The sequence below is a fragment of the Notolabrus celidotus genome, chromosome 2, assembly GCF_009762535.1.
Source record: "Notolabrus celidotus isolate fNotCel1 chromosome 2, fNotCel1.pri, whole genome shotgun sequence".
In the NCBI taxonomy this organism is placed as follows: domain Eukaryota; kingdom Metazoa; phylum Chordata; class Actinopteri; order Labriformes; family Labridae; genus Notolabrus; species Notolabrus celidotus.
The window spans coordinates 5715081-5730523 of NC_048273.1; the positions used below are offsets into that span (position 1 = coordinate 5715081).

At 40.9% G+C, this 15443-nt stretch overlaps 1 protein-coding gene across 3 annotated transcripts in view; it reads right to left on the minus strand.

Moving 5' to 3' along the window:
* Positions 1-1333: 1333 nt before the first annotated feature.
* acsbg2 (acyl-CoA synthetase bubblegum family member 2) overlaps positions 1334-15443 on the minus strand; it is a 31472-nt gene continuing 17362 nt past the window's right edge. For all 3 annotated transcript variants that reach the window (XM_034705222.1, XM_034705227.1, XM_034705214.1), the window contains exons 3-15: positions 15207-15313; positions 12703-12974; positions 11148-11236; positions 9857-9977; positions 8934-9014; positions 8696-8845; positions 8126-8302; positions 6596-6777; positions 5915-6157; positions 5612-5829; positions 5365-5504; positions 4012-4258; positions 1334-2898 (exon numbers count right to left, since the gene is read on the minus strand). In XM_034705222.1, coding sequence (XP_034561113.1) covers positions 2780-2898; positions 4012-4258; positions 5365-5504; positions 5612-5829; positions 5915-6157; positions 6596-6777; positions 8126-8302; positions 8696-8845; positions 8934-9014; positions 9857-9977; positions 11148-11236; positions 12703-12974; positions 15207-15313 — 2146 coding nt within the window. In that variant the 3' untranslated portion in view covers positions 1334-2779. The remainder of the gene's footprint in view (positions 2899-4011; positions 4259-5364; positions 5505-5611; positions 5830-5914; positions 6158-6595; positions 6778-8125; positions 8303-8695; positions 8846-8933; positions 9015-9856; positions 9978-11147; positions 11237-12702; positions 12975-15206; positions 15314-15443) is intronic.

Consider the following 15443-nt stretch of genomic DNA (forward strand, 5'->3'; position numbering starts at 1 on the left):
AAAAACGGCCAAGCTGTTAGCGAAACTACTTCTTTAGCATCCATTTATAATTTAAAAGTTAAGAAGTGGTTTATATGGAATTTAATAAATTTCACAGCTCTTAAAAACAAAGTGTCCCAATTAAATACGGAAAAAAATAAGAGGCGGGACGTTAGCGCGGTGCATTGTGGGTACTAGGAAATGTTGCCGAATCAGTACGACATCCGGGTACTCCGAATCAGGAATACTGTTAGGCGGTTTGGAAGACGGCTGTCATTAAGGCTGAAGAGGGCTAAAAGAATCTAAAATATAAAACATGTTCTGGTTTATTTAACACTTTTTTTAAAATTAGATAATTCTATATATTTTCTTTCATAGTTTTCATGCCTTCAGTATTAATTTGCAGTAATGAAAATAATTAAAATAAATTCATTTATTTATTTTACCTTTATTTTACCAGGTGAAAAATGTTTGAGAACCAGTTCTTATTTACAAACATGACCTGACGAAGAGGCGTCAACAGGAACACACACACACATATATAAACATCAAATAGAACAAAAGTGAAACAATGTTACGTGTCTGCAAGACATGAAGGTCAGAGGTCATGGACAGGGACACTAACAAAAAGAAACTTAAAACCCTCAAATACAAACAAATGTAAGGTCTTTGGGGTCTAAAAGGTGGAGTGGAGGTGTAAAGCTCCACAGCCACCCACTAATCCTACTACAAAGAGTAGACAAACTAAGGAACAGGCCTAAACCAACTGTAATCTGAAAAAAATCTCCTGAGAGATCAATCCTCTTAAATTATCCTTTTGCCACCCTCCTTCCCTCCACAATACATCCACAAACATACACACTCTCTCACAACACACTCTTCAAACAAACCCCACAGAGAAAACAACTGAAGGTGTTGTCTTCTCTGTTGTACACACCTAACTGAGGGAAAGGAGCTCCTTTTATTGAGCAGCCAGGCTGATGAGCTCAAGCTGGGTGCAATGAGGGCAGGTACTCTCAATGATGGGCTCGTTAGGAGCCCTGGAGGTCTCAGACTACCTCCATCTGTAGCAAACAAGTAACAAGCAATGTGCGCAAGGTGTAAAAAAAAGTATGTGTGTATATACAAGTATGCATGTAAGTAAAGTCCGAGGTGATCAGCAGGAGCAACAGTCAACTACAACCTGTTGAAGTTTAAGCTTGAAGGTTGTGAGTGGAGTCAAAGTTGAAAGTTTGAGGGTGTTTTGTAAGTGAAATAAAAACCATTGAATGAGAAGGTGTGTTTAAACGTTTTACTGGTACTGTAAGAATAAATCAGAGTTCTTCTTTGGGTTTCAAATCAAGACAGATCCCACTTAAGATTATACATTTTATTACATAACTGCTCAAACACACAGATATTCACAGGCCTGCTTCGTGCATATTTCCATTTTTTTAAAACCCTGATATTGTTCACAACAAATGACAACAGCTGTTTGGAGTCAGGTGAGTCCAGTGTTCTGTCAGGGGGTCTCGAGTTTGAGGTTTTGTCACTTTTCAGAACTAAAACCTCTCCAATGCTTCTTTACTGTGTGGATGGATGCTGTTTGGATTTAAGATGTCCAGAGAGTCACTCACCCTGACGCACTGACTCACCATCATTTCCTCACTTCATCACTTTTTTTTTTTTAAAACAAACATTTTATTATCGGTTTGAACCCTGAACTTCAGTGAACAATAACCTTCACTTTAGGCTACCAGAGGGCGACAAATCCCAAAGATCTGCTTTCTATTTACAATTACTTCATTTACAAGGTCAGCTCATTCGATTGCTTCAAGCTTTGGATGAAAACAACGCTGTTTCAATGCTACACCCCTACACTTCAACTCAGTTATGTACATGTCCTGTTCTAATTCCTTTTAATGTTTGAGTGCAATAAAACGTTTGAATATCTGGGAGAAGAATCACCTGTAAAAGACGTTTAAATACAGACAAGTGAAAGGTGATAATGGAGGCTACACATATTTACAATATAACACAAACACAGCAGGTCTACACACGGAGGGACTGCTCATTAAAACAGGACCAGGCGGGTGTGCAGGCTGCTGTGAGTCAGCATACAGACGAACGTTACCATTACAAAAAGGCAAAATATGGCTTCAATGACGGTTCATACAGCGTGGGAACAAGATTTGGATTCATATGTATCAGACGTTTGAAAAACACGGATCTGCAACTAACTACACCTGCAGACTTTTCAACACATGGATAGAATAAATGCTTATTTTCTCATGAAGACAATCAGAAACCACCAGATACATGTAAAAGATGAACATTGGATATGATAGCTGATTTCATGTGAAGCCTTCTTTAGAAATGTTTCTTCATTTGAAGCTCATTTGGCCTGCGTAAACTTTGGCAAAACGAAAATAAATTAAGAAAAACATGTTGGAAAACACAAATTACTCCTTTACAAATATCCTGTCCACTTTTTGGATTCTGTTTATGTCAAGTAATTCAGTGCAATAAACAACTTTTCTCTCACACAGCTGGTTCTACTTCATCTACCCGATATCACTGTTCAACCAAATAAATAGTCGATGTTAATTAAGCTTATTGATATTGTGTCCAAAATGGCTTCATATGTTTACTTTCCTTTTCATAGAGCAGTCGCGAATGTAAACCGAGACAGAACGAGCAAAACTTAAGGCGATCAAACGTTTTTTTTTACAGGAGGAGAACCTGCAGCGGGGAGGGGGGGGAGGCGTGAGGTGGTGTGTGTCCGTCGAGGTTCCCGCTGCAGGGGGAGGAGTAGAGGGTTTTATTTGGGAGGCAGGGGGTTGTCTGGAGTGGTGGGAGTCGCCAGCTCCTTGTAGAAGTTCTCGATCTGCTCCTTGTACATCTTCGCCACTACTGGACGCTTCAGCTTCATGGTCGGGCCTGAGGGACGACAAGGCAGACGAAATGTTTAGAGAAAGGTTTAGAGAGAAGGGTAACACTTTGAGTCTTGACTCTGTAACTCCCTAGAATAACAGGACATTAAATAAAGGGACTAACAAGAGCAGAGGTCGTCTAGGTGTCACAGTATGAAGGTAGGATGTCATGAGGTAAATCATTGGGGTACAAATATCAAACAATATTGTAACGCAAAGTGCTGTACATGAAAATAATAATAGTATAAAATAAAATAAATAAAAGAGACAAAAGGACCCCTAAACCCAACCCACAATCCATATACAGGTTAAGAACATGATATTAAAAGGAAACACTAACATGATATCTTAATGAGGAAACACTGGAAGTGAAATAAGATGTTAAAACTCAAGACAGGAAGTTAAACTCACCAAAATAAAATAAATTGATAAGATAATAAAATACTAAAAGATTCAACCAGTAAAATAAACTAAGATGCTGAGCTATAAGTAAATAAATACTGAATAAAATATTAAAATGTTGAGAGGTAATCCATAAAAATCCCTGGAATAAAACTGTAAAATCTAATTAATACAAACATAAATAATTAAATAATACAAAATAAATTAATAAATAAATACAAAATAAAATATTTTTTATAAATAATATACATTTTATATAAAATAATTTAAAATAAGACAGTGAATGAATTTTAAAATAGACTACAATTTCAGAAACTAGTGAAAACAAGAATCCCAGTTCCCCAGGTTTGGATTATTTATCCAGTTTATTTAATTCATGTCATTGATTTTTGTTCTGTCTCATTAAAATCTTGAGCATGAATGTTTTGGACATTTTGAGTCCATACCTCTGCTCATTTAGGAGGGGAAAATGTAGATTACAGATATGATACCAACTGGAGGAGAGAAAAACTTAAGTAAGACATTAAACTTGCTGATGAGGCTTGAATAACTCAAAGTTTGGTGTTTTAGATAACTGATCGACTGAACTGTTATATAAAAATATCTGTTGATTAATGTCTACCAACCAAGACTCCCTAGATTCATCACCTGACTTGACTTCGTATTGAGTTAAAGAAAGGAGATTAGTAATTGAAAGAAACTCAGACTCTTCACTCACCCAGCTCTCCTCCTGTCACTGAGAAATCCTGATCCAGAATGACCCACTTCTGGATGCGCTGAGCGTTGGAGTTGGACTTCTCGTTGACCCGGTTGATCCCCTCCTGGATGGCGGTGTGGATCACTCGGTCTCGGCCCCCTGCGATCTCAGAGACACGCGTGGCGCTGCTGCCCAGCTTCTTGCAGATCTCAAGAGCTTCAGGTGTCAGCTCGTCCTCTGGTTCTCCTGTCTCTGCGTTCAGCTGGCACTGGACAGGAAAGACATTACATTAAATATAACTGCTTTCAATTTAAATGTTATCTCTGCAGCTCAAAGAATCAATACATCCAAACGTGTGTTCTCTCTGCGGCATCTTGCAGTTTCCACTAAAGACCGCTAGATGGCAGCAGCTGACAGGACGTGCTGTGAAGGCAGCCGCTCCTCTGCCTCTTGTCTCTATCAGCTCAGGCAAATACTGGCTCTCTCTGAGATTAGATACAAGGTGTGATAAGATGTTTACAAGACCAAGAGGAGGATATGATTTGAAATATCCACTAAGATACAGAGCTGCAGACAAGATGCTTTTTATATCTCCATCTGATACCTGCTACTCTGTTTAACAGCTGTTTACATGTGCTGTTATCTGCAGGAGTAGTTCCCCTGCACACTTCTCACACTATGATAAGGGCTACAACTTTTCTGCTTGACAGACTTTTATTGTTGGTGTCAGATAAATGTAGGTGTTTCCAAAAGCCCAAAATGAAATCCCCTAATTTCCCACAACCCCAAAGATATTCAGTAAATGTCAAGAGCGAGTAAAGAAACAAAAAAAAAAAACACCTTTAAGAAGCTCAAAACAAAGTATTTAATATTGCTTGATATGTGAAATATTCAGTCTGTTATATTAATAAAGTTTGGAGTAATTTAGAAGTTCACAACCAATTAGTTATTTCAGATCTAACAATGTTGCACTAACAGAACACTGCTTTATGTAAAGTCTACACCACAGGTCTGATTTATTTTTGGTGCATAAGCCCAAAAACATGCATTCACTATTCCCCACATTGAACTAGTGTTTAATAAAGACCGTGTGCACCTCACATGTTCTGTTTTTTCCGGATTTAGCAGCGAATTATAAAAAAGGTGACATAAAATAGAGAATGTGAGATGTCACCTTGCAGCAAGACGTTGTATGGTGTTCGAGGTGTTGCGGTATGCAAACTGTGGGGATGCAAATAAGCTCATGCATGTGAAACCAGGTCATGAGAGGTGAGGTGAAGTACACCCGTCTTTGTGATTTCAGGTCTTGTTGTGAGTTTTTAGAGTTTCATTCGTCTGCCTCATGGTTCAGGTTTCAGTTTATTTAAGACTTACTTTGATGGTGAGCAGCATGGATAGGAACTTCCTCTTGTCTCCGATCAGCATGGCGTTACTAATCAGAGGCACGGCCTCCTTCACGGCGTCCTCAATGGGAACAGGAGGAATGTTCTCTCCTCCTGCTGTGATGATGAGCTCTGAAAGTGACACAGTGACAAGCATGATTAAAGAGAAATGTTCAGATCCAGTTAAAGTGTACTTCTCTGAGTGATATTTTTCTCTGCAGGTAATAAAGGTGGAGTACCTTTGATTCTTCCAGTGATGAAGAGGAATCCTTTCTGATCATGTTTGCCCAGATCTCCTGAGTGCAGCCATCCCTCTGCATCCAGAGCCTCCTCGGTCTTGTCCGGCATGTTGAGGTAACCCATGAAGACGTGACGTCCCCAGAAGCAGATCTCGCCGTTCCCCTCCTCGTCCGGGTTGTGCAGCTTTGTCTTGCATCCTGGCATCTCTTTGCCACAGCTGCAGGATAAACATCATTTCTGTTAGTTCATGAAAAAGACACATGTTGAGTTGTAAATGCAGGGAAACTCTGAGTTAGAAGTACCTGGTGAGCTTGAAGGCCTCTGGGATGGAGATGGTGTGAGGTCCGGTGCTCTCGCTCATGCCGTAAAGCTCGTACAGAGGAATGTCCAGGCTGAGGAAGAACTCCAGGGTGTCTTTGGTGATGGGAGCGGCTCCTGTGTAGCACTTGCTGCAGCGGTCCAGGCCCAAAGCTTTACGCACCTTCTTGAACACGAGTTTTTTGGCGAGTTTATAACTCAAAGGAGCGTGGCCGGCTGCTCCGTTTCTGCAGGGACACAAAACACACAAATCAAATGAGTGTTTGTTGACAGAACGGCATGGCTCCTGAGTCGTCAGCATATATAAATGAAATATTTGAGGTTCTGATGGATGCTCTGCACAAGAACTTTGAACAACCTGAAACTGAATCCTCTCAAAATGTGTGTTCCTAAAAGATGAAACCTGCTAATCTGATCCTTTTCACTTTCTGCTAATTTAATCAATCAGAATAAAATAACACCTGGTTAACATTAGCACTGTGTCTATGTTCGAAGGATCACACTAGCATCAAGCTTTCAGAGTGTCTGTAGCATAATTTCATGGACTGATCATAAGTCTGTGTGGATGCTAAGGTGCCCAAAAAACGACGTATAGGAGGGAGGTAACAAAAAACAAGTCTAAGAAGTGATGTCATCATGCGTATGATTTGATATCCTGTACGTACTGATTCATTTTTGTCAGGTTGGTCTGCAGACCGACGTCTTTGGCCCAGGCCGCCACCTTCCTCTGCACGGTGGAAGACTTGGCTCCGACAGACTTCATCTTCTCTTGCATCTTCTCCCAGACACGAGGGACGCCCATGAAGGCTGTGGGACGCACCTCCTTCAGAGTGTTGACCAGAGAGCCCTGATAGAAGAGAGGAGGACTTTAAATAAATGACACAGTCCGCATGAGATCTTAAAGGAACCATGACATGAGAAGAAGAAGCTTCTTCATACGCGTCCCCTCAGGAGAGCCTGTAACTATCACTGGAATGCGTGGTCATCGGCGTCCTAACTGAGGGTGATGATGACGGAGATTAAATATCTCATCACGTCATGGAAGACGCACATGATGAGTGAAGGGTTACAGGATCAGAGATGAGCTGATTTAGTTACAATCTACAGATTCTGTCTGCTCTTCATGTGTGACACATCCTGATCCTGGAGAAGAGAACTGGCTTTGTTTGTTTCAGAGAATTCACGGCCCTCGTCTTTAATCAGGCTGTCTCTTAGGACGGGACGTCTGTCATGTTCGTGGTGTGAACAATTCATTTGACTTTTGAAAGTTTTGCTCGGTTCGGCCTGGTGGTTCAATCGCACACTCCATGTACAGAGGCTCCCGTCATCGAAGAGGGGCGGCACGGGTTCAACTCCAACCCGCAGCCCTTTACCGCACGTCTCAGACCAGCTCTTAGTTATGCTGCTACAGGCTTAGACTGCCAGGGGAACTGCCGCACTGGGATCCTATCTCACCCCCTCATCACTTAGTTTAACTCTACCTGTCCCATTAAAGTTACTAACCATAGACCTTTCTGGAGTCCCTGAGCTCCCTTGTCTCGTAGATTCCTCCTGCTGTGGATGTTCCAGACTCCAACTGATATGGACGTGCTGGACTGCTCGTTTCATCACTATCACCGCTCCCTCGCTCTTATTCTCCTCTATCCCTCTTTCCAGACCCAACTTGGTCTCAGCAGATGTGTGTCTAACATGAGTCTGGTCCTGCTGGAGGTTTCTGCCTGTTAAAGGAAGTTTTTCCTCGCCGCTGTAACTAGCTAAATACTGCAAGGTGTAATGCTCATGGTGGATTAAGGTGGGGTCAGACTGAGTCCTATCCTGTCCTGGTGTTGGGTCTCTGTTCAGAATTTGACATAGAGTGGTCTAGACCTGCTCTGTTTGTAAAGGCGACTTGAGATAATGTTTGTTGTGAGTTGTACAAATTGATATCAGTCCCAAATCGTCTATCCACCATCCTGTCCTCTCAATAAAGACATTAAAGCCTCAAATCAAAATAAAAATCTTAGATCTTAGCTCTAGAAGTTTCTTAAATGTTTGTTTCAGCCCCAAATCTGTACTCGACTGTGTTTTATCCTGTTCTGTAAGCACGTTCTCTAAAATTCTTCGATAAAAACACAAGTCAGTTTGTGATTTTTGTGTTCTTAAGGAGCTGTTTATTTATGTGTTTGTGTGATTTTGTCCCTCATGACGTTTCTCACCTTCAGTGCATCTGGCTGAGCGAAGTACGTCGCTCCTCCCACCTTCATGGTGCACCAGATATCAACCATCTGAGCAGCGACGTGGCTGAGCGGCAGGTAGCTGACCACAGACTCCTGAGTGTGAGTGGCGTCCCTCAGGCGTACGTGACTGCAGGTGGCGAGTGCGGTCCATGTTACCTGAAGGCAGGAAGGGAGGGATGCAGGTTTATTGTTTTATGTTTGGGAGGAACACACCGTAATGTTGTTTTACAAGTGGCAGACAAAGACACACAAAGAGGGGGAGTTTGTTTGAGAATGGAGCTTTTACTGACTGAGAACAAGTTTTAATTGCTTCAGTCACTCTGCTTTGTGCACATTTATGAGTTTACAGTCTGACAGGTTTGCAGCACAACAACACATTCCCTGAGATCTCTGTCTGACTAATGTGAGGAGAATGCAGAAACCTGCTGAACATCAGGTCAATCCTTTAAGCTCTCAGCACTCTTCTATTATCACAGGAGTGTGTTTCCAAACATGTAACGCCGTGCAGCTCTCATACAGACATAAAAACCCACTTCTCACGGGACTCACGTTATCATGGCTGAGCATGACTCCTTTGGGTTGTCCTGTAGTCCCTGAGGTGTAGATGAGCGTGCAGCATTGGTTTGGCTTCTGGCTGGAGATGATCGCGTCGAGCGGTGCGTCGGGTTCGTCCTGTCCGAGCTCCATGAATTCTGCCCACTGTGATGCACGAACAAAAACACTCAGATGTCAAACACTTGATCTATGGTCACTGGTTTTATGTCCTGTGAGCAGATCGAGAGCTTACCGAGTACAAATTTGGTCTCTTCTCTTTTAGTGCATCTTTGTACTGAATGATTGCTTTCAAGTGCGGCAGCTTGTCTTCAACCTGAGAACAAACACAAGACGTTAATACTGTGGAGTCAAGATAAAGGCTCTTCTTACAGAAGACAGATTTCCTGTCTTGGTATGTGAAGATCATTTCAATCTTTCTGTACTCTGCTGTTTTTTTATGCCGTTATTTTTTAGGGATGGGCAATGATTTTCAAATATTCGAGTATTCGTTCACTTAGTAAAAATCAAAGAGTTACTTAGAATATTCTCTCATTTTAAAAGTACAATTTTTCATCGTTTTCACCGGTGCCTGGTTGTAATATGGTATTCCCGCCAGATGGTGGCTTAAAGGTGACATATTATGCTCTTTTTCATCAAAATATATTGGTCTAAGAGGTCCCCAAAACATGTCTTTAAAGTTTATGCTCAAAAAAACCCTTTGAAATCAGATTTTGGTCTGCCTGTAAACCCCTCTTTTTCAGCCCTGCTCAGAACAGGCTGTTTTCTGTGTCTGTGCCTTTAAATGAGAATGAGCTCTCTGACCACGCCCCCTCAGGAAGTGGATGTGCCCTCGGCTCTCCAGCACGTTGATCTAATGTTTACATGTTGGCTGAATATACACGGCCGCTCACAGACCCGCGTTACTTCAACCCTCTGAATCTGATCCAGAATCTGATCCTGATGGAGAGGCGCCTGCAGCAGGACCTTTCTGAACCATTGGTCACAGATTTTGTGTTTCTTGTTGTTTTAATTGTCAGTATGTCGACGTGTGTCTTGGTACACAGCGTACATTATTCGAATAATCGTCCAGTAGATGCCAATGATTATCGAATAGTATTTTGTCTTGAAATGCCCATCCCTATTATTTTGTACTACTGTAGCTCATGTTATTCTCACCTGAAGGATCTTCTGCAGCTGTTTGTGGTTCTCCACCACAATGATATTGGCCTTGCAGTTGTCTGCTACATACTGGCACGCCTCAGGAGAGTTGGTGGTGTAGATGCCAACAGCGAACCCCCTGCAGAGGACAGAAGATGAGGGAGACATTCTCTTTAAATGCACCGTTCAGAGGAGGTTCTTTCCTGCTTTTATTTTGAAAGAACTGTTAACAATCTGCAGACAGTGAGACCTGATGCACCAAAAAGTCACTATTCTCAACTTTGATCAGACACACATTCATCTACTGAGCAGGTTTATGCATCGACAGTTTCAGAGTTGAGTTTTGTAGATCTGCAGAAGGCTTGAGAAAGATTGCACTGCACAAAACTAACTTCCTTTAATCTCTGGGACGATAGAATCTACCTGACCTTGCAACATCGTTTCTATAAAAATGATTTCACTTCCAGCGCAGCGTGAGACAAAAAAAAAACTTGAAGCAGTTGGATTCCCTTCAGAAAAAGGTGCCGTAGCTATTGAGCTATTTATAAGCTGAGCCTGTGATTGGGCTCATCAGGACCAGTCTGACAAGTCTAGTTTCAAAACATTCCTATTGTCATCAGCGAGGCGTGGGAGAGTAATGGACAGTGTGATCCTGTGTGAACACTTCCATGAGTTAGCAAGAGAGGAACCCTGTCCTGTTTCTCTGTATCGTCCTGCACTCTTGTGATCAGCCTTCGAAGAGTTGCAGTAAATTAAGGATGTTAACAAAATCTCTGCGTGAAAATGTTGCATAGCAGATGTTTAGTGATGTGAGAGGCTTAGCTGAGACAAATCTGCCGTTGCACGACCAATTGGTGGGTTTTGTGCTTAATTAAAAGAGGTTTCAGTTTCTCAGAATGAATATTGATTTGAATACAGGCGCATCATGCAGAAAACAAGCTGTGTGGTAACTGTTACATGATCTGTGCACAAGTCACGGTGATGGATGAAGTGCTTGAAACCTTCACTGAGTTTTAGTGCTGGTGTAACAACATACAGACTAAATATAAGTCACTTCACTGTGTGTCAATAGAACTAAACGTGTCTCATTATGATGAAATGCTGCGCTTCATCAGCTTCCTGCTCAGCATATTTTCATAATCTCTCTACGTGATGAATGGGGTGACACATGGTTTTGTCTGAGGTGTATTCAAACTTCAGGTCTTGGATTAACCTGCTCAGGTAGTGAACACATAATAACAGAGCTGCCAGCTGACACAACAACAATCACAGAAACTCACAAACACTGAGGATGTAGATTTAGACTCACCCTGCTAAAATGGCTGCGATGTCAGCGATGAACCACTCTGCAGAGTTGAAGCCCAGGATGCCAACTCCGTGATATTTCTCCAGACCCAGCTGTAAGAAGACAAACACATAGATGAGACACTGTTTTATAATCTGGGATATTTCAAACACATTTCCAAAGATCGATCACAGAAGATACTTTAAATTTACATCCCTATTTGAAACCTTTGGGGGCCGTCTTGAACAGATCTGCTGATCCTCACAGCAGGGGCGGAGCCAGACAGTTTTGACTTGGGTGGCCGAACTGAAACACTGACTGTTGAAGGGGTGGCCAGGCATGGAAACTTACCCCAAATCTAGTAGGGTTACTTCCAGTAATCACATCTACTTTAACTTCTTTTATAAAATAATTTAACAAATGTTACATTTTTGTAGATTTCTAAACATTAACATTAAAAATGTAACTCTACAGAGTCAACATTTAATCTGCTGAACTCTTTAAGGACTCAAAATGAAGATGATTGTCCAAAGTCAAAGCATCAACAAAAATAATATTTAAATGCAAAGAAACCACTGTCTCTGCAGCTCGCTGAAACACAACAACACAATAGCTGATTTGAAGTAATTCCTCTGACATGGCAGATAGCCAATCATGTTTAAGAATTTCAGGGTGGCCAATCAGTTTTCAGAGGTGGCCATGTCCACCCCTGGCCACCCCCTGGCTCCGCCACTGCCTCACAGTGATCAGAGCTCAGGGTTGCTTGGAGCAAACACCACAGAAGCTGTTACCATGGAAAGAGGTATTCAGCTAAACATACACAGAAGTATCATAATAGAAAATGATACGAGAGTCAACGCTGCAATGAGCCCTTTAAATAACTCTCTGCAGAAACTGGAATATAATACATGGTGTGACATTTGAAGCTGGTCACAGATGGAAAATCACGCTGCGTGTGTGTGAGTCTGCAAACATGGAGGCGTCAGGTTCAGTTTAGTTTGTATGTGTAAGAAGAGAGAGACACGTGTATGCATGACCCCCCGCTGAGTGACTGTGCTGGTTTTCACAATAAACAATAACACGCTCTATCCTGTACCAACAGCCCACGCCTGTCTGGAGCTGCCTCGCTGGTGTTTGCTGCTGGATGTCTTTGGGCTGAGGTCTGCTCGGCATAAAATCAAGTATAACAGACTTTAATACAAAGTCACAGTATTGTTTAAACTTGTCAGAAATCTCACACTTTCCCAGACTGAAGGGAAACTGATGCTCAGGGTTGATAAAAATGAAAGTGTCTGCTTCTCTCAAGGTGTTGTGTGATCGAGAACTTTTGTATATTTTGAAATAAGGCAACCACGAGGAAATCCTCGACTTGTGCAACACGTTTTAAAATATGTTCCAGCATGAAGCGATGAACTGTTCTGGGTTTGGTTCCTGTTAACCTGAATGTTAAGAGTGAGCAAAGAGTGACCGATCTCTACAAAGATACCTGTGTTTCCTATGTTTATCTAAAAGCTGGTGTTTTTGTTGATTTAAAGATAAGATTAAAAATGAAGAACTGTCTTAATATATGAAATCATACCTTGAGGAAGCTCTTGGCAGCAGAGCGGCAGGTCTGGTAATATTCTTTGTAGTTGAGGGTCTTCTGCTGCTCGCCCTCCTTCCAGCTCAGAGCGGTGTATTCGCCGAAGCGCTCTACAGATGAGGTGAACATCTGGTTGATGGTCAAAGGGGTTTCAGCAGCCAGACCGGAGTCCCCCATCCTCAGTTTCACCTGAGCGTCACCCTGAGAAGTCCACAGGCCGGGTTCCCCTGCAGCTGGCACCGACAGGGAGTTTGGGCGCTCAGCTTTCACTAGAAGACATTAAAGAACAAGCAGGACTGAATTAACGTGACTTATCTCAATGTATGCACGACAGAAACTCTGGTTTTGTAACAGGAGATAACACTCTCCATCTTGTGATTCTTTACAGTTATTAACAGCAATGAACCGTACTAAGCTGTTCTGCATGCTGTTTCTCAAACAGGGTGGGTTCCATGAAGCAGGCAGTAAAATAACCACCCTGACTGTCTGTTTAAAAACAGCCCTCATAGAACCACTTCCTCATTTTAAACTTTCACACAGGTCACAGCCGTGTGAGGTTAACAGTGCAGCATGTAGAAATGGAAATATGTAGCGGTATCTAGCCATCAGATTGTAGATTGAAACGCTCCTTTCAAGCCTTCATAGAGCTCCTGTAGTGCATGAAGTGTGATCCTCTGTTTGTCAAGTTTTTGCGATCAAAATCTTCTATCAATACAGATTATTTTGCTCATAACTACCAATCTATTCCTCCCCGTCTTCCAACTGATGCATTTCCAGCAGCCACTTGATAAATACAGAAACATGTATCACCGTTAACAATTTATCTGCTGTACAAACATGTGGTTGCAAGATGGTGGCATCCATGAACTATCTTGGGACCATTCCTTTTGTGAATATAAAAGACCAATTTTAAGTTAACAAAACCAAAATGATTCTTATATTCAGGTGATTAAACACTAAGCTAAACACACTTGTGAATATTTTATCCCATTTCTACCAAGTCTGTACCTAATGCTGCTAATTATCTCTGAGTATTTTTAAAGACTCACCTTTTTAACAAGTCTTTTAATTTAGAGTAATTTCTTTTTAGTCCTGGACTACATTATTACCATCATTTAAGCATAATTTTTAATGTTTACTTTATTTGTTTTTATTTTATTTTTATTTTCTAGTATTTATCTGATTTTAATGTATTGTTATTTTATTTCTCTTATATTAATCTGATTTAATTTAATTTAATTTAAAATTTCTAGTAAGCTATGTGTCTGATTTTAATTTATTTGTATTTAATTTTGCTGATAATATCTGATTATTCTATTTTATTTCATCTTTCTGATATTTATCTGATTTAATTTAATTTCAATTATCTGGTAATTATCTGATTATAATTCATTCATATTTTTTTGCTGATAATTATCTGATTTAATTTTAATGTTATTTTATTTTCCTGGTATTTATATGATTTTATTTTATTGATTTTATTTTATTTTTAAGTTTGTCATATTACTTTCCTCTATCTTGTTTTAGCCTTGAATCATTTCACCTAATGCTGTTGTTTTCTGTCTCTGATCTTTTGTGAAGCACTTCAGGCTGCATGCTTGAATGCATAAAAATCACTTGCAACAGTTTCAGCGCACTACTTTAAATTCTCACCTCTAGATAAACTGCTTCAGATACCTGTCTAAAGCACATTTGCTTCTTTTTGTTCTTGGAGTGATGTTTTTCCATGTTCCCACATTCAGACTCCTCCTTGATTACTTTAGTGACAAGATAATGATCATAAGCAATAAAACAGATGACCTGAGCTGCAACAATAAAACCATAGTAAAGAGGGGTTTTATTTTATGTGCTGATAAAAAACATCAACAACTCAAACACAGTGTCAGTGACCTGGATGCAGGCAGGATGTTTATGATTTACCACATGTCATATTGTGGACAGAGGGACTAAATGAGGGTGGATTTATAACCAAAGGGAAACAGCTGGTTGTCAGTTTACAGAGTATATAAGAGGATAAGATAGTGAGTGTGTTTCTGTTTAGTAAACTAATCTTCTAAATAACTGAGAGACGGCTCCACTGACTCCATGATTTCCTGTCAGTTTATTCAGATAAACTTTGAATCACTTGACTTACAAGAACTTACGTCAGCCGTATTTCAAAATTGAAAGTTAAACGAAACATCATGTAGACAAATATCATGGAAAAGAAGTCCTTGTTCTGTTTTCCCCTGAGTGACCGAGACAGGAAGATATTTCAAGGCGAAGACTTGAGACAGGAAACGGAAAGTCAAGTTTGTCCTGCCAAAGAATGTGTGTACCCCTGTTTGGCTCACTTCCTCAGGAAAAAGAAAAAAATATGTTTGGTAATGTTGACTGCAGAGAATTGAGCCAACTCACATGAAGCCCTGCTGTGTGTGTGAGTTAGGTATCAGAGTGTTGATCTGGCTGTAAGAGTGAGAGAGTTCAGGTTTCCAGATCTGCGTCTTTTCTCCCTCCCTCACCTGTTTGTGTGTTCGCAGTCTGTTCAGCGACGGCCTCTGTAGTCATGGTGCTTCTGTTGATGTTCTCCTCTTCCCTTTCCCCTGCAGACTCTTCCCCTGAAGACTCACTGAAGGGAAAAAAACACATCATTTATTCCAGACACTCAAAGTGAAAGCGCTCTACCACAACCTTTGGGGGAACTGTGGCCGTGACAGAAACACACCTCTTCATTCTCAGACTTCTGCTTACACTTTCAT